The following is a 24,115-nucleotide window of genomic DNA, read 5'->3' on the forward strand; positions in this document are numbered from 1 at the left end:
GGCTTTGACGATTGTGCAACAAACTCCAACACAACAATAAATTTAATTTTGCAGCTTTTTTTTTCCTTCTAACTTGTCATATTTTGTTTAGTTTCCTCACATCCAGTTCTTTACAGACATCTCTGGTACACCGAGTCCTTTAAGACTATTGCAAAGTCTAAACAACGTAAACATCCAGAAATGAGTGAAATAAAAGGCATGTGAAGGGTTCATTTAGCAAAATGATACAAAGAGAGTGAGCAAATGAAGTATTTATCCCAGAAGCAATCTCTAAACTCATCGCCGTGGTGGATCTCGTCTAAAATAAACTAGATGTGAACGAGGTTAGGGTTGCAAGCATGCAAGAATTATCACATCAAAAGCTTTGCAAAAGTATCACAACATCTCAATATATCAGGAGAGAGAGAGACAGAGAAAGTGAAGGAAAGCAGGGCAGGTGTGATACCACAGGGGCTGATATTAATCTGTTTAGCAAAAAAAGAAAATCGCATTTTCATATTTTTATAAATATCTTCTTAAACGAGATTGATATCACCTCGTTTTTATTATGTAACATTTAAAATCTGATGTATTTTTTTAATTAATCGTTGTAAAAAAACAAAAATACTTGTTGAAAAAGAAAGTTTCCCTCATTTTCCTGACTTTTTTTTTTTTTTTTTACAAATATAAAATAAATGTAAAAGGTTATTCCTGCTTCCTCTGGCCAGTGCTTTCAGCTGCTGCCGAATCTTTCTTCAGTCTTCTCAACAATGGGCCACATAGGCAAATATTACATTTAAAGACTGAAACTGAACTCCACTACATAGGAAATGCTCCACTATAAGTGCACAGCATAATGAGAATCCAAATCAAATCAATAAACTATCGCTATCTACTGTTTCTGTTTTAAGTGGATCACTTCTGAATAGCTGGCTGTGGCTAGAGCCCTATTATTGTGACACACAGTGTGGTTCGGCAGCATTTGCAGATCCCGTATTGAGCAGGTATTCTGTGTTATGTACAGATTAGGAATTCTTATAGAAGTGGGGCAGTATCCCTAATACCATTAAAGCCTACAGTACCAGCAGTGAGAAAACATAATGGCACCGCTACACTTTTCACAGTGTGCTAACAGACTCATTTTGAACTTCTTATAGGTTAAGCGCCCCTCCAGACCTGCCTCCTTTGCATTGTGATGAGATTTGTACTTTCAGCCAATCAGAGAGCTTGGTTTGCAAAAGCAATGTTACAATGGCAAAGTATATCACTGGTAAATGCATTAGTTTTTTGGAACATTACTGTATGTATGATAGTTAATATTATACATAGTAAATTTGCCTTTGGAAATTGAGGTGTATCTTGTTCCTATTGAAAATACAGTTCACCATTCCTTTTCATTCATAGTTGAATGATTCCTATTATAATATTTGTATAAGGCTCTACATGATCTTAATGAGCATTAAAGCACTCCACATACATCATCCAGCACTGTACCTTCATGAGAACTAAAAGATCCTATTCTCAACTCATTGCATCTTGTCAAGCACTAACACTCTCATTACACTGTCTCCCTGTGCTGTTACACTGAGCAGCAGTTATCAGCAGCTTCAGCACACACACGACCACAGCTTCATGTCACACAGCTGCTTGTTTTTCAGAATCACTACAAACCACAGAGTCTGTGCAGCTCTTGAGAGAGGTAAGCTCTTGAGAGCTGTAAGCTCAATATCTCTAGTGACAAGATCCAAGGAGAGGGGACTTAGACACCCTCAGAATTGAATGGGAAAGTGTACAATCCTGCTGTGTTGGCTGGTGCTTTTTAAAGTTATTTGCTTATGAATGCATACTTTCATGTGTTATGCACAGCTGTATGTTAAATGAATGTCTGCAATCACTGTTCCCCTAGTACATTATAACCCCTCTCACAGTATCCGGGTCAGACCCTACCTGGGTTGTGACCTGGTGTCATGCGGGTCGGCTATGCGATTTCACACTGGTTTTTGAATAAACAGGGTCGACCTGAGTGACAGAAGCAAGTAAATGCACGTACGCAATGCCCAGGTAGATTGACTCGTCGGCCCAAATGTTGATCAGAGCAAATGCTTCTTCATCCCTGCTGCAGTCTGGCTCGTGGTGCAACTCAATCAATAAAAATATGTCTAAACAGAAATGTTGCTTCCGGAAGTGAAACCTTCACGCAGGCGTGGCTGTTTGCTGCTTCTTCGGCCTACAAACAGCCATCATGCATTTTGTCTCGCTCAACCCGGGTCAAAGTGTGTAGACCCACATCCTGAGGTGGGTCTCTGTCGACCCAGGGTACTAGGTACTGTGACCCGGGTATCCAGAACCCAGGTTGGGCCCCGGGTAGGAGCGCTAGTATAAAAGGGGCTTGTACCTTCATTTTTAACTCTAATGGCATGCTTGCCTCTATACTTACCACCAGAACTGACCCCCAGCCTCACCCTGGCTGCTGTAATATTTATATCTCCTAAAATATACATAAGAGTTCGTCTGTAGTAAAGGTGTGTGTTCCGTCTATATGTAAGGCTTTAGATTTTCATAAAGCTCACCCTTATATGACCACGTGCGTCATACTATACTCAAATGAAAAAAAACAAACATGTTTTCATGTCTGTAATGTCAAGGTCATTTTAAGTCATTATTTTGTGTCTTCATAATATAAAACACTCAACTGCTGTGTTTATAAAATACATAATTTAATACGTGCATCTTCCTAGGAATATAGCATATAAAATGAGACTAAACGCAAGGTTCCTTGAGTTAAGTTTAAAACTAAAACAAACAGGATATCAGAAACAGTAGCTTGTGGATTTTTTTTTTTTTTTTCTGCATCATTTCCTGCTCCTTTACAAATAAGTGTATACTAATAAATTCTATTGCAATAAAGATCGTTGTGTGCCTTTAGAAGTGCTGCTACATCCTCGGATCTGACATTTTTTATTGAAATGACGTGTTATGACGTGTCACCATACCTAAGAAAATATTTAGCCTGCAGTGTATTTCATATAGGAAGGGCCAGTGAATACTCAAGTGTGTATCTTTAAAACTACACCCTCGATTCTTCAGTCGCTGATTCAGTGGCTCAGCCAGTTATGCCAGAGCTCCAGCAGTGAAGTGTTCAGCAAGAGAGGTTGTCACATAAAATGTTTGTGATCTGTCAGAGAAAGAGGGATCGGTGAAACTTGCTCAGTGAATATACAGCTATGGTCAAAGGGTTTGCATCACCTAGAATTTTGGGATTGAGACTTAAGTGCATTAAAAACTACAAAGCGGTTTGTAATTCAATATGTTAACGTGACTTCATTCAGCAGGTTTCATTCCACTTTAAGAAGCAAAATGTGTTCATTCTATAGGGTGATGCAAAACGCTTGGCCAGTTATTTTTTGTGACAGAGTGCAGACTTTTTTTGCAGTCTGTTGCACATATATAGGAAGAAGAGTTAAAGAAACCTTGAATACACTGTCTGTATTACATTAATAATTTTTACAACAAAAACACATGCCGTCCGCCAGATGTTGAATTAGACTTTATTGTTTAAAAACAGACTAATACAGCCTTCAAGCCATTGCACACTCTGCAAGAAATGCTATACACTCAGATAGGACACATTAAAACAGAACAGACATATTAAAATAATAATACAAAAAACTAACATTTTAATAGAGAAATCATTTTTTTATCTGCACCACTAGCTCCAAATGAATTACAAACAGGGTAACTGTCAAGAGTAAATCCAAACTTTACAACAGCGTTTCAAAACAATTCATTTTCAGATCCCCTTTGAAACTGCACACCACCACAATTACAGGCCAAAAGAGGGAACACAGGCACCCATTAAAACACAATCTGTTTAAAGATTATGGATTGGATTTAAAATACACAGACAGCAGACTACAAGCGAATTTCCATTACACATTATAACCTTATAACTTGTGAAAAATTGTTGGATACATTTGGAAATCTGTACATACCTTTATAATTGTGATGGGGAGGGGGTCACACAAAAACCATAGTTATAACAATGTGATTCCCCGAAACCCACCCAATGACTATTAGTTAAATTTCTGAACTGTTTCAGTTACTTTGGTAGCCAGAAACAGTGATAAATATTATATTAATATTATAATAGTATACTATAGTAATATATATATATATGATATATATATATAGATAGATAGATAGATCTTTGAGGTTCCTCTGCAACACTCATAATTTGATTATTTCTTTTTCTTAGGAAAATATAATTTCTCAGTTTCAGTTCGCATTCAGGACATGTTTGCTAATTTAATGTAAACAGCTTGTTTGAAAAAAAAAAATGCAATTTTGCAGCATAAAGGGCAACACTCATATATTTAACATGAAGCGCTTTGATGAGAAGCCTGCTAAATATTCAGCCAATGGAGTTTCACAGTGAAATCCCAGAGGAAGGCTGGAACGGCAGTGAAACTGTCTGGCAGGTTTACAGTTAATGGCGCTCTTACAGATCTAGAAATCTTGGGGACTCCAGCTGCCCCTCTATTCTCCTCCCAGACACACTGTCAGCCTCACTCCTCCCCAACATCATCGTAGTCAGTCCTGTCAGGTGCAGCGGGCCCTTCTTCAGGGGGCAGCACGGCCCAGGCACTCTCCTCTCCAGGGGGAGTGAGGGGAAAACCTGCCAAAGAGACACAGTGGGAGGGTTCACATAGATCTTGGGTCTGTGATTGGTTTAAGCAATGGGTGTGAGAGTGCCATAGGTGGTTTCTGAGAGACTCAGAACTTCTCAAACTGCCTGGTCGTGACACCTGCTGGAAGAGGTGGGAGTGGAGCAGTTACCGGCTCCCCCACAGCGGGTGCTCCTGGGGCAGTAGGGTCTGTTAAGCAGGGCAGGTTGTCTGAAGGGCCCTCCCAATCCCTCCCCACTGTAGACTCCAGCCCCCTTACCTTGGATGGGATTCCCCTCACTGTCCTCCACATCATCGTAGCCAGAGGGAAGTTTGTCAGAAAGGAAACTCCCTAGGAACAGGAATCAAGGTTAGCTCTGGAGTTGTCCTGCTTTCACACCCAGCATCTCTCTCCTATTGCCCACTAACAGAGTTACAGGGATCTGAGTGCTGAATAAAATGCCTAGATAACATTATTACTGATCCATCAAATGAAGGAAAACTACTTGGCACCCTAGAATCAAACCCACTGTACTGCTCAGCAGGCATGGCGGGGGATGTTGCACAGTCCTGGGACTTACCTGCACAAACCATATGCAGTTACTGATGGTTCAACACACGTGAGCTAAAATAGGAACCTGATTGAATACATTTACTTTCTCCAAGACTGGGTTTGGTGCAGGGCTCCTCTACAGGGCTTCTCTGCAAGAACTCACCTGATAAATCTTCTGGGTTGCTGTTCAAAGGGATGGCATCGTCATAGTACCCTGGGACCTCTCCTTCCAGAGAGGGCATCGATTCACCTAAAAGAGAGAGAACAGCATTAGTGTTACAGACCAGAGCACTGCTTCAACTGAACCAGACAGAGACCAGAATCGGTGATACAGGTGAGAGAATTGTTTCTCATAGGTTTGTAGCACAGCCCCCCTTACCTGGGATGGGGTTCCCCTCACTGTCCTCCACATCATCGTAGTCATAGGGCAACTCATCAGAAAGGAAACTCCCTGAAACAGGAGACAGGGTTAGTGCTGCCTGCTTTCACTCTGCAAATTCACTACCTGCTACTTGTAGCACATTGACTACTACTGGAGCTGTTGTTCAATGTTTGGATTACTGCATTCAGGATAGGAAATTAAACCATGGTTTTGTGATCTACACCCTAAGTAACTACATATTATCTACTGTTAGCTGCTCTGTTCCTGTCTCCCACTCTTTGTAGTGTTTCCTGTGATGAGAGGTTTATAAGTCTCTGCTTTGAGTCATGTTTGTGGATAGCTTAGGCACAGAATCAGTTACTAATATTATAAATAATAACCCTATGATAATGCATGCCGATTTTCAGATAAGAATCCTTGTCACAGACTAACCATGGCATTAATGTCACTTTAGTCACATTGAAATAACTTATTAACACTAGAGTTTGAATTGCACTAACCTGAGCAGAGCGAGGTCCCTTCATTACCTGTGTTGCAGTTACTTGGCAGAGGCTTGATTCGATCTGGTTGTGCTGGTAGCAATGGGCCTGAAGATAATAAGAGTGAGCAGGGGGGGAAATGAAACACATCACAGCTGAAGGAACAACACCATTTACTGCATCTACAGTTTGTTATCTGGTTTAAGAGTAATTCTGTTGTTTGGACACTGTCTGTTCTTCCACCTGGTGCAAACTCAAAGCTATTTAGAGACAGCTCTATAGAGAATTAAATAAACTCATAATTGGTATTGGTGCTGTAGAACTCAGAACCAACCAGGATGACTGAAAATGTAATTAAAAGTATACATAGCATTACAAACCATATAAGCTTAAAAGTCAGACAGTTTGCTTTATTTGTATGTATTCATAAAGTTTAAAATATCTTAAACTGTACTCATCTAATACACCCCAAATATTGTAACAATTAATCAATAGTAATGGAATAAAAGAAATACTGTAACAGTAAATTCATTTAATTTACAATCCCACTAGATGGCAGTAGAAGATCTGAATACCTACTATACTGAGATATGTTTAACAGATAGGATCTCCCACCTATTAACGTGGCTACCGCTCACCTGAACAATTAACTCCTGCATCGTTCCTATGAGTGCAGGTGCCTCGTCCCCATGCAGAGATGGAGCAATTTGATATGTGTGTCTCACTGCCATCACAGTCGAATATATCAGCCCGTACATCACCGCTGCCTTCACCAAACCAGGCCTGTCCCGGGACTGATACAGCGTACCCACAATTCAACTGCTTGCAGAGAACTGTGGCGTCCTGCAGATCCCAATAGCGATCGCAGACCGTCCCCCACTGACCATCGTACTGCAGCTCCACTCGACCAGAACAGGAGTCAGGGCCACCCACCAGCCTGTACCCAGTGTACCCTGCACACAGGACAGCAGAGTGTGAGCGGGGCACCGCACAAGCAGAGAATCAGGACAAGCAGAGAATCAGCACAAGCAGAGAATCATGACATTGGGTTTGTGTTACTCTAGCAATCATTCACAAAAGGGTTGCTATTTTATTGTAATACTGGCTGTAAGGGCATGATTGGTGGTCATGCATGTCTTTAGAGTTCTAATAGTTATGCACCAGTATTTATTTAACTACAGACTTCTGAAGAGCGACACTCATCTAGAACAACCCAAACCCCCAAACCCTCAGGTATATGATCAACAGCAGGCTTGCCAAAAATGAATCAGCATTCAGCTAGCGGTATCAAGCTGGTCAATTTCTATTGAAAGTAATGGCTCCATTGTACCCAATGTATATAAAAATGCTTTATGATTTGCTAAGCTTCTTGAGGTTGTATTGGACAAATACAGGACATGTATTACACTTTCAAACGGCATTTCATTTATTAAACTAGGCTACCATGTAATTTAGGCAAGCATTTACCACTCACAGTGCTACAAAACTAATTCCCGGGCCTACATTGTCCAGGGGAGAAACATTTCAAAAGTTATTCAGCACCCTGAGCTTCCCTATTTTTATAACTATGCATATGTACTGGTGTGAGCTTCCATTAGTTGTATAGGTCTCCTTTGTGCAGTTTGAAAAGAAGCACAGTAAAAATACATTTTCAATTTAAAACAATAGCAGCAACATCAAGACAACTCCTCTCAGAGCAGCTCACAATTCACAAAACAGTTTAAAACAGTGTAAAGAGAAATCAGATTGAGGCCGGCAGAGAGCTCTGAGGGTTAGGGGGATGATAGGGAATGGCTCACTCTGCCTTTGCTAATGAATTGCAAGCGCCCTGCATCGGGAGAACGCAAAGAGAGAGCAGGTTTGACAGATAAGGCAGAGCGAGGCCATTCACACACTGATAAGCAATGTAATGAGGATGTTCAGGGGTAATATAAACATGCTGTCTGTTTAAAAAAAGCTCTCACTTGGCACGTCTTACTTTCTTTTACACTTGAGCCTCCTAAAGCAAAAACGGACAGCCCACATTGTAAAGAATTCTCGTTGAAACATTTGTCTAAATGACTTGCTTGATATCCGCCCATAATGTTTATAGCCCCTGATTAATAAACAAGAATAAAGACTCACCGAAACAGACAAGGCCCACGTCGTTCCTATGTGTGCAGCTCTGCTTCTTTGTGGCTGCAGTGCGGCAGTCATAGAGCCGGGACTCGTTTCCAAAGCACTGGATCTCCTCCGACCAAAGGTCACCTTTCCCCTCCTTGAAACGGGCAGCCCCCAGCACCTCTTGAGGAAATCCACACTTCAGCTCCTGACAGACAACCTCTGCATCCTGCCAGTCAAAGTCAGCATCACAGACCGTTCCCCAGGTCTGCCCATGCTGTACTTCAACTCTCCCAAAGCAGAGGTTGCTGTCACCACTGAGACGCACCGCTCGATGGTCTAAAATCACAAAACTGCAGACATTACATGGTAATTCAAATGCATTAAATTAAAAGTAAATAAAGTCCCATTGATGTACCAAGAAGACATATTTTGAATCACAGAGTTCAAGACAAGAATAAAGGATCCTGTCAGTAAGGCTGCCACCTAAACATTTTTATTCCCTTCATTATAAAACTCTGGGCACCTGACAAGTCTGATTCATTTATCTCCCTGGTTGTTCATTGCTGTATTGTGTTGCAATCACATACTGACTGGAAGGCTTTTAAATGATCCATTATTAAACAACAAAATGAAGAGCTGCCTATTGCTGATTTGTTTGGACACATACACACACACACACATATATATATAGAGAGAGAGAGAGAGAGAGAGAGAGAGAGACTTTGACTTTTAAGATCCTTTATTTAAATATTCCAAATAAAATCCATTAAAATTCAAATAAAGGTAAAACACAACAAAAGTTAAGATTCCTACTGCCTCAGCAAAATTTAAAAAATCCTAAAATACATCGTGTTCTCCTTAAAAACAGATTTTAAACAAAATAAAAGGATCATTAAAAAATCAATATTAAACAGGGTTTTTTTCTTTGTTGAAAACAGATTAAAGCCAAAATAAAACACTGTAAAACAAAAATTAAATAAAATTAGAACAAAAACTGGAGCTCCCCCTCCTCACTCACAGCACACAAGGCGTCTCCCACACACCACCTCTCCTGAAAGTCCTCCAGGTTACTGACCAGTTTAAAATACTCAAACTCTACTCTGATCTGGCTGACCACGAGCACCCTGAACTGAACCACTAAACTGGTCAGTCCAGAACCAGAGAGTTGATTTTTCCTTGTCTTTAAAATAGCCAATTTTGCCTGTCCAATTAAAAAATTAATAAGAACACACCTGTTTTTCATTTTAAAACTGTATAGAACCCCAAAAATAAAAAGCTCCTTACTAAAAACAACCCCTAAATTATTCAGGATTCCCTGCAGTAAATTAAAAAGTGGCCGCAGCCTCTCACACTCACTGTAGGCATGAAAGAGAGTTTCCTCTGCTGAGCAAAAAGCGCACTACTCACTGATGCTGGGGTCCACTCTATGGAGAAACCTGCCTGTGGACACAATGCAGTGTAGAATCTTCCACTGCAGGTCCCCCACTCTCTTGGCGAGAGGCGGCTTGTACAGCACCCTCCACACCGGCCTGTGCCCCTCCTCTACAGCCAAGTAAGCTCGCCACTTAGAGTCTACCAGACCCCTTAGCCTACTATACTCTGTGGCTTTAACACACAATTTGTATATATGTTTTCCATTCATTGTGTGAAAGATAATTTCCTCCACATTCTGCAATTTAAGCAAAGTCCCTCCATTCTCTCCATTCATCACAATCATCCCTGGAAATAAGGAAAGCTGTCTCTGCTCTGTGCCTCTGGACAACTCCTCCCTCAGGACTGCCTTGAGCCGCGGGGAGAGGCAGCCCCTCAACTCACCCATCAGTCTTTCTGCAAGCCTCTCTGAGTGCCAGCCTAGCTGTGCAGTTAGCTGGGAGGCAGTTAGCCAGCAGGAGAGCTCAAGGTTTAACAGGTGGACCATCCTGGTTACACCTGCTTTTAAAAAACTGGCACAGAGCGTCATCGACTGGAGGAACTTAACTGGAAAGAGTGGATTAAAAAATAGGGGCTCCTCAAACAGGTCCTGCCCTGTCAAGGACTCCACATCCCTTTCCACCCTCACCAGCTGCCAGGCTTTTAAAATACTTTGATAAAAAGGAGGAAGTCCTGCTTTACTAAAACTGGTGTTCTCAATTAAAAACAGGTGTTTTCCTAACCCCAGCCCCCCAACTCTATTGAGAAGGAAACAGGCCAGCCTCTTCCAATGAGCCTCCTCCTCAGTGTACAGGAGTCTCTGAACCGCCTGCAGTCTGAAGGCTGCCACCCTGCTGGCAATGCTGACTAGCCCCTGCCCCCCCTCATCACTAGGGAGGTAGAGGACTGCCGGCCTCAAACTGTGTCTCCCGCTCCAAAAGAACTCCAGCAACACTCTCTGGATCTCCTTCACCAGGCCCTGGGGTGGGTCCAGGCATACCAGCTTGTGCCACAAGCTAGAGGCCACCAGATTATTAATAACAAGCACCCGGCCCTTGAAGGACAGTTGAGCCAGCAGTCCCTTCCACCTCTGCAGCCGCCCCCTCACCCTGTCCAACAAACCCTCCCAGTTCTTTTTCATGTAGTTTTCTGTTCCGAGGTGCACCCCCAACACTTTAATGCCTGTTCTGTTCCATTTCAGCCCCTCAGGCAGGAAAGGAGGGGTGCCCTCATCCCAGCTGCCTGACAGGAAGGTGTCACATTTTGCCCAGTTTACTCTGGCAGAAGATGCTCTCTGGAACTCATTTAGAGTCTGCTGCAGTGCTTGGACATCTGCATCCCCACTCACAAACACAGTCACATCGTCTGCGTAGGCAGACACCTTCACTGTGGCAGAGGAGGGTGTGGAGGGCGAGGAGGGCACTGTCCATCCAGCTAACCTGACCCTCAGCAGGTGCAGCAGGGGCTCTATAACCAGTGAATACAGCATACCAGACAGGGCACAGCCCTGCCTTATACCCCTGCACACTGGGAAGGGCTGACTCAGCCCATTGTTGATCTTTAAAATACTAAAAATGTTGGAATATAAAAGCCGAATATAAGAAATAAAACCAGGACCGAACCCGAAGGCTTCCAGTGTATGAAAGAGGTAGGTGTGGTCGACTCTGTCGAAAGCCTTCTCTTGATCCAGGGAGACCATTCCTACATTAAAATCACAAATATCACTTACAGTTAAAAAATCTCTAATAAAAAATAAGTTATCAAAAATAGAGCGACCCGGTATACAATATGTTTGATCCATATGTATTACAGTTCCAATAACACTTTTTAATCTATTAGCGATTGTTTTGGATAAAATCTTTAAATCAGAACATAAAATTGACACAGGTCTCCAATTTTTAAGCTGGCAAAGGTCTCCCTTCTTGGGCAGCAGTGTAACCACTGCCCTACGGCAGCTAAGAGGCAGTTCCTTGTGGCTGAGGCTCTCTCTCAGAACCTGGAGCAAATCCTCCCCCATTATATCCCAGAAATTATTATAAAATTCTGCTGGCAGTCCATCGATCCCGGGAACCTTTCCGCTGGAGAGCTGCTTGACAGCGGCGGTCATCTCCTGGTGGGTCAGCGGTGCGTCCAGCTGAATCTGCTCCTTCTCACTGAGGCTGGGTAACCCCTGGAGCAGCCGCTCAGTGTCCTCTATGTTGCACAGTTCTTTATTATAAAGTTCCTTGTAAAAACGCACCGCCTCTCTGCTGATTTCCTCCCGGGTGTGCAGTTCTTTCCCACCAGGAGTCCTGATACAACACAGCTGTCTACTGTCCGCTCTCTTCCTCTCCAGGTTGAAGAAGAAACTAGTGGGGGCATCCATGTCTCTCAACTCCATGAATCTGGAACGCACAATCGCCCCCTTCACTCTTTCCTTCAGCAAGCTCCCCAGCGCGAGTTTCTGCTCTTTTAGGTTCTCCAGGGTCTGTTCTTTAAATTCTGAATTTAAACTTTCCTCTAGGAGGAGGATTTTGGACTCCAGTTCTCTCACGGCTGTGTTCAGTGACCTGGTTGCATTTATAGTATATTGTTGACAAAAACATTTAATTTGTATTTTGCCAATGTCCCACCACTGTCTTAAATCTTTATATTGTGCTTTTTCTTTTTTCCAAATTATCCAAAAAAGTTTGAATTGTTGCTTAAATTTTACATCTTGTAATAATTTTACATTGAAATGCCAGTAAGATGCTCTGTGGGGTTCTGATTGAATTATTACTGTAATTAATAGACAGTGGTGGTCAGAGAGACTACTGGGGATGATTCTTGCTTTGATAAATTTATTTAAATCGTTTTTAGAAGTATAAAACCGGTCTAGTCTTGCTCTATATACACAGTCTGTGTGATACTGAGACCAGGTGTATTGTCTTGAACTGGGGTGCAGGCATCTCCATATGTCAACCAGGTCACTGGACTCTAACAATGCAGCCAACTCTCTGGAGGACTGAGGGTGTGGTTCATCATTATTTCTATCAATATTAAAATTAACAGTACAATTAAAATCTCCTCCTAGTACCACCACATCATTATTATTAATATTAAAAAGAGCTTGCTTTAATTTCTTAAAAAATAAAATTCGTTCCCCCCCTCTATTGGGGGCATAAATATTAATAAAAACATACACTGTACTGCCCAGCCTAGCTCTTACTTTTAAAATCCTCCCTTTCTCGATTTCATCCATATCTAGTAAAACTGCCCCCAGGCTGGGTTTAAAAAGCACGGCTACTCCTGCACTAGTACTAGCGCCGTGACTCATCACGCACAGCCCCTTCCACTCCGCTCGCCACGCCTCCTCATTCTCCTGATCCGAGTGCGTTTCCTGCAGAAACACCACCCCCGCCTGCTTCTGCTCTAAAAACCCGACTAGCTGCGCCCTCTGAAAACACTGTCTGCAGCCGTTTAGATTAAAAGAAATAAAAACGCACCTTTCCATCATAGCTAAAAAAACTAACACACTAAAACAAGTAATAAAAGAAGTTTCATAAAACACAGCCATTTTTAAACAAGAGATTTTGAACCACTTTTAAGATCCTTTTTAATTTTCTGAACAATTTTTTTTAATCTATAACGTTTTGGCTGATCAAATTCTTCTATTGTGGCTTTCCTTGTTATAACGTGAGCGGAGTGGAGAAATAACCTTAGATCAGGGAAAAAACTCTCTATTTCTACTCCCCTTTTCCCTTTTGTTTCTATCATAAAATCATTTACCTGCTCAAGCGTGTATAACTTTTTCTTACTGACGGGTTGGCTATCAGGGATGTCTGAGATAAGCGAGGAGTCAGAGAGCTCCCCCTCCATCTCATCCGCGCTGTCCTCTCGCTCGCCCCCGAGAATCCGCTCCTCCGCAGCTCCCTCCGACTCCTCGACACCGGTCTCTGCCACAGCCGTCACTATTTCAGGCGGCTGAGATTCAGCAAGCGGAGAGTCTTGCACCGCGCCCGGCTCACCCTGCGCTGTGCTCTCTTCCTCCGCGTTGGGAGGGACTGACGCCCCGCCTGGAGCCCGCAGTCTCCCTGTCTGCACGGGTTCGGAGTTCTGCACTGGCTGCGCTCTGCCATCCGGCAGCTCTGCAGCCTTCCGCTGAATTCGTGTCTTTTTCGCTACTACCTTGAATGATTCTTCACCATTCTCAGTAGTAGCGGTATTATCCTCCGAACCCGTCAGTGACAGGCTGCGGCTGGGTCTCTTTGTGCGAGGCCGTGGTGTTGGTGGTTCTGCTCCGGTTTCCTTCTGGATCGCCCCCTCCTCGGTCAGCACGGGCTCGCTCTGCGGCTGCGGTGCAGGAGCCAACTCTTCCTCCCGCTCACCCCCAACACCCCCGCCTTCCTCCCCGCCAGCATCGCCCTGATCCTGCCCTGTCTCCGCTCTAGCCTCCTTTCTCGGGCAGGCTTTCCACTGGTGTCCCTGTTCTCCACAGTAAAAACACCTCATCGTTTCGGAACTGACGAACACCACATTCCAGGCAACATTAATGACTTGATTAGGATCATTTAGTAAGACAAACGCCTGCCTTCTAAACGACATGACATGCCTAACACTGTTATTTTTGCACCCCAGCGGGATTCCCTTAATCGGGGACACCAGTTTACCAAACCGAGCTAAATTCTTTTCTAATTGCTCATTTTTTTAAAAAACGGAGGCACATTAGAAATCAGAACTTTCGTAACCGGGGTTACTAGAGGGGAAACCTGAACAAATTCACCTTTCACTGTAAAGCCTTCCTCTACCAGCTTGTGTAGCAGAGACACCTCCACTAAAAATATTAACAGCGCTTTATTCATTCTTGACGCCGATATAATATTCTCAAACCCCAGCACCTCTCCTACTGCCAGCAGGCACTCCTCCACCGAAACCCCGGGGTCAGGCAGGCAACGGACCCCGTGTCTGCGGGTGAGAGCCCCCAGCCCTCCTGAACGAGACCCCATAACGGGATCTCCAAACACACACCACCCCCCTGCAAACAAACAAACAAACACAACACACCCACCCTGCAAACAAACAAACAAACAAACACACACACACACACACACCACCCCCCCTACAAACAAACAAACACACCACCACCCCCTACAAACAAACAAACACACACAAAAAAAACAACTAAGTAACTATCAAAACAAAAGAAAAATAAATAAATAATAAAGTTTTAAATTTCCCGGTCCTACCGCACCGGCGTTCCACCTCTCTGCAAGCCCTTCCCACAATCCTCGAGAGAGAGAGAGAGAGAGAGAGAGAGAGAGAGAGAGAGAGAGAGAGAGAGAGAGAGAGAGAGAGAGAGAGAGAGAGAGAGAGACCAGTGAACAGTGAACAGTTTATGCTACCATAGTGCAGTAGTCTCTAGATGTGAAATTAGCAAAACTGTTGCTAGTGACAAGTAGCAGTGTGGGTTTGGTAATTAAAATGTAAGTTTCTGTCTTTGTTTATTCAAACAACACACTTTCCATTCTGTCCAAAAGACATTGAGCTTAGTTGAATTATATGAATAGCTCATATTAACAATAGAGTGAATTCGTATTGTGGTTTTGGCAAGATCAGCAAGGTGCCCCTGCCATATCAGAAAAAAGATGTGAGGGAGTTCTGATACTTGGAAGTGCTGGAAGTCAGTAAACTGTCACAAAGGCATTTTCTGTACCCTATTCAAACTCAAGAACACTACTCTGGAGGCTAATGAGGAAGCTGTTGAGTGAGGAGGTTAACAAAAGGCTTTAATCACATGCAAAGGAAGTCTAATTATTGTCTTTTTTCACTGATCAATGCCGCAATCGATGAAGCTAAACAAGATGTAGTGACTTTATAGACATACTGTATACATTATAGTCTGACCTATGGAATGTAAAAAATTTGAACAGTGTTTTGGTGCCACCTAGCGGACACATTGCAGCATTAACCTCTGCGGGACAAAAAAAAAAAAAAATGTAGTTCCTATTACATAAAGTAGTGAGGGTTATTTGTAAATCTATTTAAATAGTTTGAAATAAATAAATTGCCCTTACCCTGACACTCATTGTCTAGTATCAGATTCCAGTTCATAAGAAGAATGAGACAATGTGAGAATCCTATATTGTTTTCCTGAAACTTGCATGTTATCAGATACCACAACATTGTGTTGATCTGGAGAAGTCAAAAGGGTCACAATCCCTGTTTTGTGGTAAAAAATTAATATAATTCAATGTTTTATTTGTTTGCATATTGTTGTGTTGTCTTATAAAACAAGCTTCATTAACAACAACCATGTTTGTGCATCCAAGTATTAAAGGGGGTTTCTGAATATTTTCAAATACATTTTGTAGATTTCTTTTTCATAAAGATCAGTTTCAGTTTTGTTTTACAGAATGTTCTTCAGGACCAGCTTTGTGCTTTCAGCGCTTTGTGATGGTGGTCCACTATGAAAGGTGCTATATAAAGTAATGATTGATTGAAAGACAATTTCACTGTCAGTTTATGACCTTCAGTACATCAATACGGTGGTAAAAATGGCAGCGATCCGCATGAGAGGATGAAAAATCACTTCCAGGCGGCTTTTAAAACACTCAATGCAGAAGTTAATTGGCATTGATTGGTACTCAATTGTAAAGGCGAGGGAAGGACACAACCTGAGAACTGGAATGAAGGCTTGCCAGACTAGATTGTGTGTATGTTTGTATAATATAGATAGGGTATTCTTTAGAATTTAAGACACCATTGTATTTAAAATGCAGCACGAATTTCCCACTCTCAATTTGAGGAAAAAATAAAACATCGAATGAATTTACAAAGATACAACCTCAATTATGCATGTGGAGGCAGTTTGCTACAGTCTGCTCTCACACAGAATTACAGTTATGTGTTGCTTCTCATTTCCAGTCGTGATTACTCACACCTGTTTTTCTATCAATTTGAGATCTGTGGTATTGCTTGGCATGTCGAAAAATACAGGGGTCTGGTCAGCATTTCCGATCTGTCTAAGCGGGTACTGTTTGTTAAAACTGAGCCTGATAACAAAACCTGAAATTGTAAAAGCTCCTCTTTGAATTCCTCAGGAAGATAATGACGCTTCTTTGAAAATGGCTGCCTGTATGTCATGGATGATTCGGGATCAGGCAGTATCGCTTTGGTTCGTCTTTTCTCAGCAGTAAGTCACGTTGCTGCTTGTACACTCAGCTGGTCTGGTCTTTTGTTGGTGATTTTAATGCATGCAACACTATACTATACTCGAATGTAAGACACAGGCTATTTTTTAAATTAAAACATGGTTTAAAAACGGTGCCTTAAATTCGAATTTGGCATCCACCCCTACTGTACAAGAAATGTTACAACAATAGTCCACATTGCTACTTTACACCGTTTATATGAAAATATGAAAGCAGCTGCAAAGCAATTGATAACCCCCAGTCCTGTCTTGTCCATTGTGATTTTCATGAGGGAGAAACCGCTTTTTACATTGCACAAATAGGACATGTCAGGAATGCCATTTCCAAAAAAAAAAAAAAAAAGAAAGAAATTGGTCACGCGATGGGCGGGCCATTTAAAACATGTTGCTACAAATGGAAGGTGGTTGTAATGTTTTGTCCAAACCCTTCATAGCCTCAGAGATTTATATGTTTCCTACCTGAACAGATCACTCCAGCGTCTTCATCGTGACTACAGTCACTCTCTCCCCACCCTTCAGATCCGCACTCCCGCAGAGCTGACTCAGAACCGCTGCAGGAAACATCATCCAGCCAGATTTTACCAGAACCAGCTCCGAACCGAGCCTTGTCTGGTGCTGATATAGCTGGTCCGCAGCCCAGCTGTTTACACACAACTCCAGCATCATTCATATCCCACTTATCATCACAAACTGTCCCCCACTGTCCCTCGTGAAGAATCTCCACTCTCCCAGCACAGGGACTGCCTCCATTCACCAGCCTCAGATCATCACCGCCTTTAAAGAGAAGAAAGAGATGTATTGATGTCAGCAGATTTTGGAATCAGGTATCTTTAATATTTTGGATACGGTGTGACTCGATATTAGTATCAGGCATCATTCATATTTTGGAGTAGATGTCATTCACATTTTGTGCCAGGGGTCAAACAGGTGGTGGAAGCCTTACTTCTGGTGATCGTGTCGCTATAGTTACGGTTTCAAATTTGTTTCTATGTTAAACAGCGATATTCAACCATTAATATATTCGCAATAGTAGGGGGTAAACATTGTGACATTTTCTCTTTTAACGGTCTTTCAATAGGATTTTAAAGATAAGAGAGGGGTCAAACTGTGGACATGTCCTCTGTGGACAATGCGAAATATAATGTAGTTTTACAGCAAAAGAAACACGTGCACAGAGTGAAAAACGTGCTTGTATAGCGCACAGTGTTTAGTTGCAGCTATAGCGTCCTACATAAAAGCGAGGCGCTAATTATATTATATAAGCACCTTACTATCCTGGTGTCTAATGCTACTGTTGAGCTCAGCTCTTCGTGCTTCCACGGCTGAAACATGCCGACTATCGTCCTAGAGTAAGGCTGTTTTCTTCACAGTTATCACAATTTCCGTGAAGTGTTCCTATTGCGGTAGTGCTCAGTGAAAATTCCCATTTCTGAAACAATAGTGTAAATATACATTTTTTTTTATCACTTAAAATAAATACAGCAAATGTTTGCCCTTATTGACGCACTACCTGTTACACTACATTTAGGAACCTGGCAGCTGGTTTAGTTTGCTTCAACAAAAAAGACACCAGCTGCATCAAAGATCGCAACTACTTCTGCTAAAAATCGCTCTGTCCGGTACAAGAAGGGGCCATTTAGCATTTATCTGTTGTTATTTTGTATTTTGTTTGATAATTCACTGAATTATATTATTATTAAACTGTTTTTCTGCAAACCGATATTCCTGAATATATAATTACAAACTGTTTTTAGGCTACAGATGAAATATATATACTGACATTGTGTTTGCGCCGTGTGACTTTTATTTCCATCACATTATCATCGTATCCCGTGAGAACCCTTAGCCCAGTGGTTTGCAACTCACTAGTAGCATTGCTGACGCAATTAAAAATAATTAAAACATTGAATTATATATATTTATTTATTTTATTTTTTATTTTTGCATTGCCACATTTAAGTTGAAAAAGCCCGTTGAAAATCGTCAGCTACATTGTATTTGTATCAGCGAGTCCGATTAGCGGGTCACAATTTCTTCAAGTCAGTCTTAAAACCTAAATTCAGCTGTACCTGGGTAACATTTCCCGCTATTTTTTTAAAGGTAGATATAGCAATTTCAGAAATGTACCTGCAAAAAAAAAAAAAAAAAAACGGGTTCCTGGTAATTCTGTAATTGCATGTTTGAAATGTCTCATGTGTAATGTGCAGTGCAATCCTGCGGGCTTGTCTATCAGTGATCTCGGGCTGCTGGTTTTGTTCACCCAGGTGCAGATGGTTCTTTCTAGCAGAGAGCTGTGCCAGGGTTCTATAATCATCGGTGTGGAAGAATAATATTGGAAACGTACAGGAAAACGTGAAAATTATTTAACAAAGCATTATTTAAACATTATAATGTCTTGGGAAAACATGCTGATCTTGATGCAAAATAGTCCTGGTTTTAGGATGGGTCTATCAGATCTCTATGTCATTTTCAACATGATCTTTCATTCTCTGATGTAGTTTAAACGAGATCTGGTGATCGATCAATTCATCAAATAACCAAGCCCATGGGTGAATGTATAAAGTAGCAAATAATATATTATATGTACACATGTTAACTGCTTTACTACTACTACTACTACAAATAATAATAATAATAATAATAATAATAAATAATAATAATAATTAATAATAATAATAATAATAATAATAATAAAACATACCTGTATAAAAATGTTAACATTTAAATGCAGCAGATTTCATGTATAAATGATTGAATGAGGTTGAGAAATGAAAATTCTTGCAGTTACGATTAAACTAGAACGCATTCTTCGAGCTCCATTCACAGACACCCGGCTATTGCTCGAGCACGTTATTTTCAACTACGGTTTTTTTTTTTATTTTTAAATTTAAATTATATGAAATTATGTATTTCTGAAGTTAATTTTATTCAGTTATTTCTAGGTTAATTACATTTTTCTAGATAAAATCTGTTGACGGATCTGCATAACTGCATGTTTACTTATTACATATTATTATTATTATTATTATTATTATTATTATTATTATTATTATAATAATAATAATAATAATAATAATAATAATAATAATAATAATAATAATAACAATAATAATAATAACAGTTTCACTAACCGTTGTCCCTGCTCATAGGATCCTACTGTTTGTTATAACTCTCATATTGTCCAGGTGGGAAGGAGTGCTGTGCTGTGTGCAGAAACAAACAACCATGCCGAGAGTTATCAGCAGTAACATGAGATTCTTACCATATTTTAAATGCTGAAAACAAAACTATGACTGGAAAAATAAAAGTTTTGGGAGATATTCATAATTATATTTGGCGACATTTTAAAAATACTACGTGATTTAAAAAAAGAAAATAGAATCAGTGAAGTATGATTGTTTCATCTTCCCTCGCATTGCAGATTTGAGAGAAATCAAACTTCAATACGAGCAGAAATATCTCTTTACACAACCTAACCGACCTGTCGTTTCATGTTTATATATTTACACTCTATTGATCAGCATTTCCTCTGTCGTTTTATAAACGGATCCAGCAGCCTGTAATTTATACCTGTTCTGATTACTTTATACATTCACCCACGGTCGTGGTTATTCGATAAATGAAGTATCATGTTCAAAAATGACATAGAGATCTGATAGAATCATCTCAGCACCAGGACTATTTTGTATCAAGAACAGTATGTTTTTTTTTTAAATGCAGTATTATAATGTTTAAACACATTTTTGTTAAATCATTATAACATTTTCCTATACATTTCCAATATTATTCTTAAGCATTCATGAGTATAAGAACCCTGACACAGCTCTTTGCTAGCAAGAAACACAACATCTGCACCTGGGTGAACAAAACCAGCAGCCCGAGATCACTGATAGACAAGCACGCCAGATCACACTGCACATTACACATGAGACATTTCAAACATACACTTACAGAATTAGATGGATGTGTAAGATCCCTTACATTTTTTTATCTCATCATTAAACTTGACGTTGTCCGTCATCGAATGAAACAGCTATCTATCAATCACAAACACACACTGAATAAGCAGGGAATAGGCAAACATGAGCAGAGCAGTCCTGGTTTTTTCCTGCTGCAGTACTGATCGCTTTTGACTGAATTCAATCAGATAAATCTCACCGGGATGCAACTACATCAATAAAACAAATCAATACACAAAAGCGGCAATTTGAGGAAGCAGCAGTGGGAAAATTGCAGCAATACAAGATATACAAAAGAACACCATGAGACACAATGTAAACGGGTCTTGCACCTACACCGTGTATAACAAGACTGTAATACACTGAAGTTTATAGTAAAATGATCAGTCACCATGTATAATAATAATAATAATAATAATAATAATAATAATAATAATAATAATAATAATAATAATAATAAATAATAATATAATAATAATAATAATAATAATAATAATAATAATAATAATAATAATAATAATAATAATAATAATAAATAATTAATACAGCTTAATAAAATACCTCTGTGTTTAAATTCCAGGGGCATCAGATACAATTCAGCTGAACAAATTGTTCTCAATGTTCCAATTCAGTTTTTAGTATTTTAAGGTGCTGCAGTACAACTTGTTCTTCAGTTCAACAGCAGCACTGCCTGACTATACTGGTAGATTAACACACTATAATCTAGAAGTTAAATCTCTGTGATGTTGCAGGCTCACCAGCAGACACAGTCGAGGCACCATGAAGTGTTATTTCTGCAATACAACACAGCTGGAAATACACTGTGCTTGAGAAGAGACTTTCTTTCCAGTGAAACAAATTCAACTTGCACAATATATACTCAGTATTACAGAACCCAGTGTACTGTATTGAGAAGTTACTGTGTCCACCTGAGCACCAGTATCCCCTCACCTAGGTCGGGTTCAGGCAGGTTTGCAGGTGGAACCCAGCCTCCAGTATGTATACCTCTACAGTTCAATCCCAGTCAACAAACTCAAGAAATCAATCAATAAAAACAGCCTTGAAAGGAAAGCATCTCAATGGGCTGATCTACCCATCAAGTCACTCAGTCCCTGGACCACTGAACGCGACTCCCTGCCTCAGAATAAATGACGACTTCATTATAAAGCTGTAAAGAAATAACAGTGTGGAACTTACTGGCTGATGAGTGCAGAAGCAGGACAGCGAGACAGAAGATGGACATGCAGCTCTCCATTGTTGGGACGGATGAACCCTCCTCTGAGTGAAATCAAGACCCGTGCTTACCCCCCTGAGCCAACACAGCAACTGAGAGGGTGCGCAACACCCCATAACTCCAGCAGAAACACAGCCCCTCCACCCCACCAATCACACTCAGCATGGCCTTTTTGAGACAGAAAACAAGAAGATTTCAAACAGGTGCGCTGACAAATCAGAGGGCTCTTTTCAGTTCTATCCATATATATCGCTGATACATCATTGTTTCCTCCCAGACTGCCTAGCGGTGATGAAACACACGATACGGAGGAAAGGGGGAGAGGTCTGAAAGGGAAAAAAAGAAAAAAAAAAACCTTTTTTAAAATTTTTGTTTATGAAAAGCTTTAGAAAGTTGTGTGCAGAGAGCAAGCAATTTAGTAGTTATCTCAGAGCTGTGGGTTTGGTCCCCAGCCAGGCTTCACTCTGCTAAAGGCCTGGTTTTCGATACTCTTTCTTGCATTGCGTATCTCTTCTGGGATGTTTTCTGTTTCTGTGTGACTAAGCCTAGGATTTCCAGAGCACTGCTAAGTTTATGAAGCTGTTGCGGTACCCAATTCTGTATCCCCTATACTGCTCTATGCCCTGTCCATCACACAGCAGAGCCTTGTCTGTACAGGGCAAGGGCGAGAAAGAGAAATACAAATAAAAAAAGTCACCGATTAGAAGCAATAAATAGAAAATATATAAAGTACCAAGAGTATCAATAGTATTATTATTATTATTATTATTATTATTATTATTATTATTAAGGTTACAGTCCAAAAACAATATTTAAATACAGTGTAGTTTACAGTAAGTGCAAATACAACTGGAATGCACTATGAGATAAGAAATAACAATTCAGAATTAAGAAAGTTTGTATCTACAATGATGACATGATAGTAGTGCAATAGTGCAAGGATAGTGCATCAGCTGAGGATCCAGCAACATGGTGCTTAGGTCAGGCAAGTCCAGTGACTGCCTTTTGAAGGAAAAAGTGATCTCGGAATTGAGGCATGGACAGCTATTCCCATGTTCCAGATTACTGAGTGACACTCCATTTCATAAGACAGTATTTTCACTGTAATGAATGGAAAGGAAAGATTAAAAAAGAAATCAGGTAAAAGTGCTGACAATGTTGAAACCCCAGAGTCTGTAGGTCGCAGCTGCTACAGATTCATCAGACTCTGCAGGCTGCATTGAATCACGTTACACAAGTCTGATTGCACCTGTATGCACCTGCTTATCACCCCTTAATCAGGCACTAGCACATAGGCCCCAGGCTTCAACAACAGCAATCATATGTTGATAATGACAAGCTTCAAGTTTTTTTCACCACCCAAACAGTGATCTTACATACAAGTTTGAATGACTGTCATGGTTTTAATGTCAGTTTGCGGTTCTGACCAGGGAAATGCGGGTCCCTTGAGTGGTCTGCAACAACCTGTGCTTCATTTCAGTGCCTTGCCCTATGATGAATATTGGGCCCACGGTCTTTTTAAAAAAGCACCCTCACTAAAAGGCTTTGACGATTGTGCAACAAACTCCAACACAACAATAAATTAAATTTTGCAGCTTTTTTTTTCCTTCTAATTTGTCATATTTTGTTTAGTTTCCTCACATCCAGTTCTTTACAGACCTTTCTGGTACACCGAGTCCTTTAAGACTATTGCAAAGTCTAAACAACGTAAACATCCAGAAATGAGTGAAATAAAAGGCATGTGAAGGGTTCATTTAGCAAAATGATACAAAGAGAGTGAGCAAATGAAGTATTTATCCCAGAAGCAATCTCTAAACTCATCGCCGTGGTGGATCTCGTCTAAAATAAACTAGATGTGAACGAGGTTAGGGTTGCAAGCATGCAAGAATTATCACATCAAAAGCTTTGCAAAAGTATCACAACATCTCAATATATCAGGAGAGAGAGAGACAGAGAAAGTGAAGGAAAGCAGGGCAGGTGTGATACCACAGGGGCTGATATTAATCTGTTTAGCAAAAAAAGAAAATCGCATTTTCATATTTTTATAAATATCTTCTTAAACGAGATTGATATCACCTCGTTTTTATTATGTAACATTTAAAATCTGATGTATTTTTTTAATTAATCGTTGTAAAAAAACAAAAATACTTGTTGAAAAAGAAAGTTTCCCTCATTTTCCTGACT

At 40.6% G+C, this 24,115-nt stretch overlaps 1 protein-coding gene across 1 annotated transcript; it reads right to left on the reverse strand.

The window, feature by feature from the left end:
- Positions 1-5,939: 5,939 nt before the first annotated feature.
- Positions 5,940-21,952, reverse strand: LOC121298595 (deleted in malignant brain tumors 1 protein-like). The gene is made up of 5 exons (XM_041225722.1): positions 21,895-21,952; positions 17,198-17,512; positions 8,182-8,496; positions 6,696-7,010; positions 5,940-6,165 (listed from the first exon to the last, which is right to left on the reverse strand). Exons 1-5 carry the CDS (start codon positions 21,950-21,952, stop codon positions 6,074-6,076), a joined length of 1,095 nt encoding a protein of 364 aa, XP_041081656.1. The 3' UTR covers positions 5,940-6,073.
- Between the last annotated feature and the right edge of the window lie 2,163 nt (positions 21,953-24,115).

Source organism: Polyodon spathula, chromosome 24 (genome assembly GCF_017654505.1).
Source record: "Polyodon spathula isolate WHYD16114869_AA chromosome 24, ASM1765450v1, whole genome shotgun sequence".
NCBI lineage: Eukaryota > Metazoa > Chordata > Actinopteri > Acipenseriformes > Polyodontidae > Polyodon > Polyodon spathula.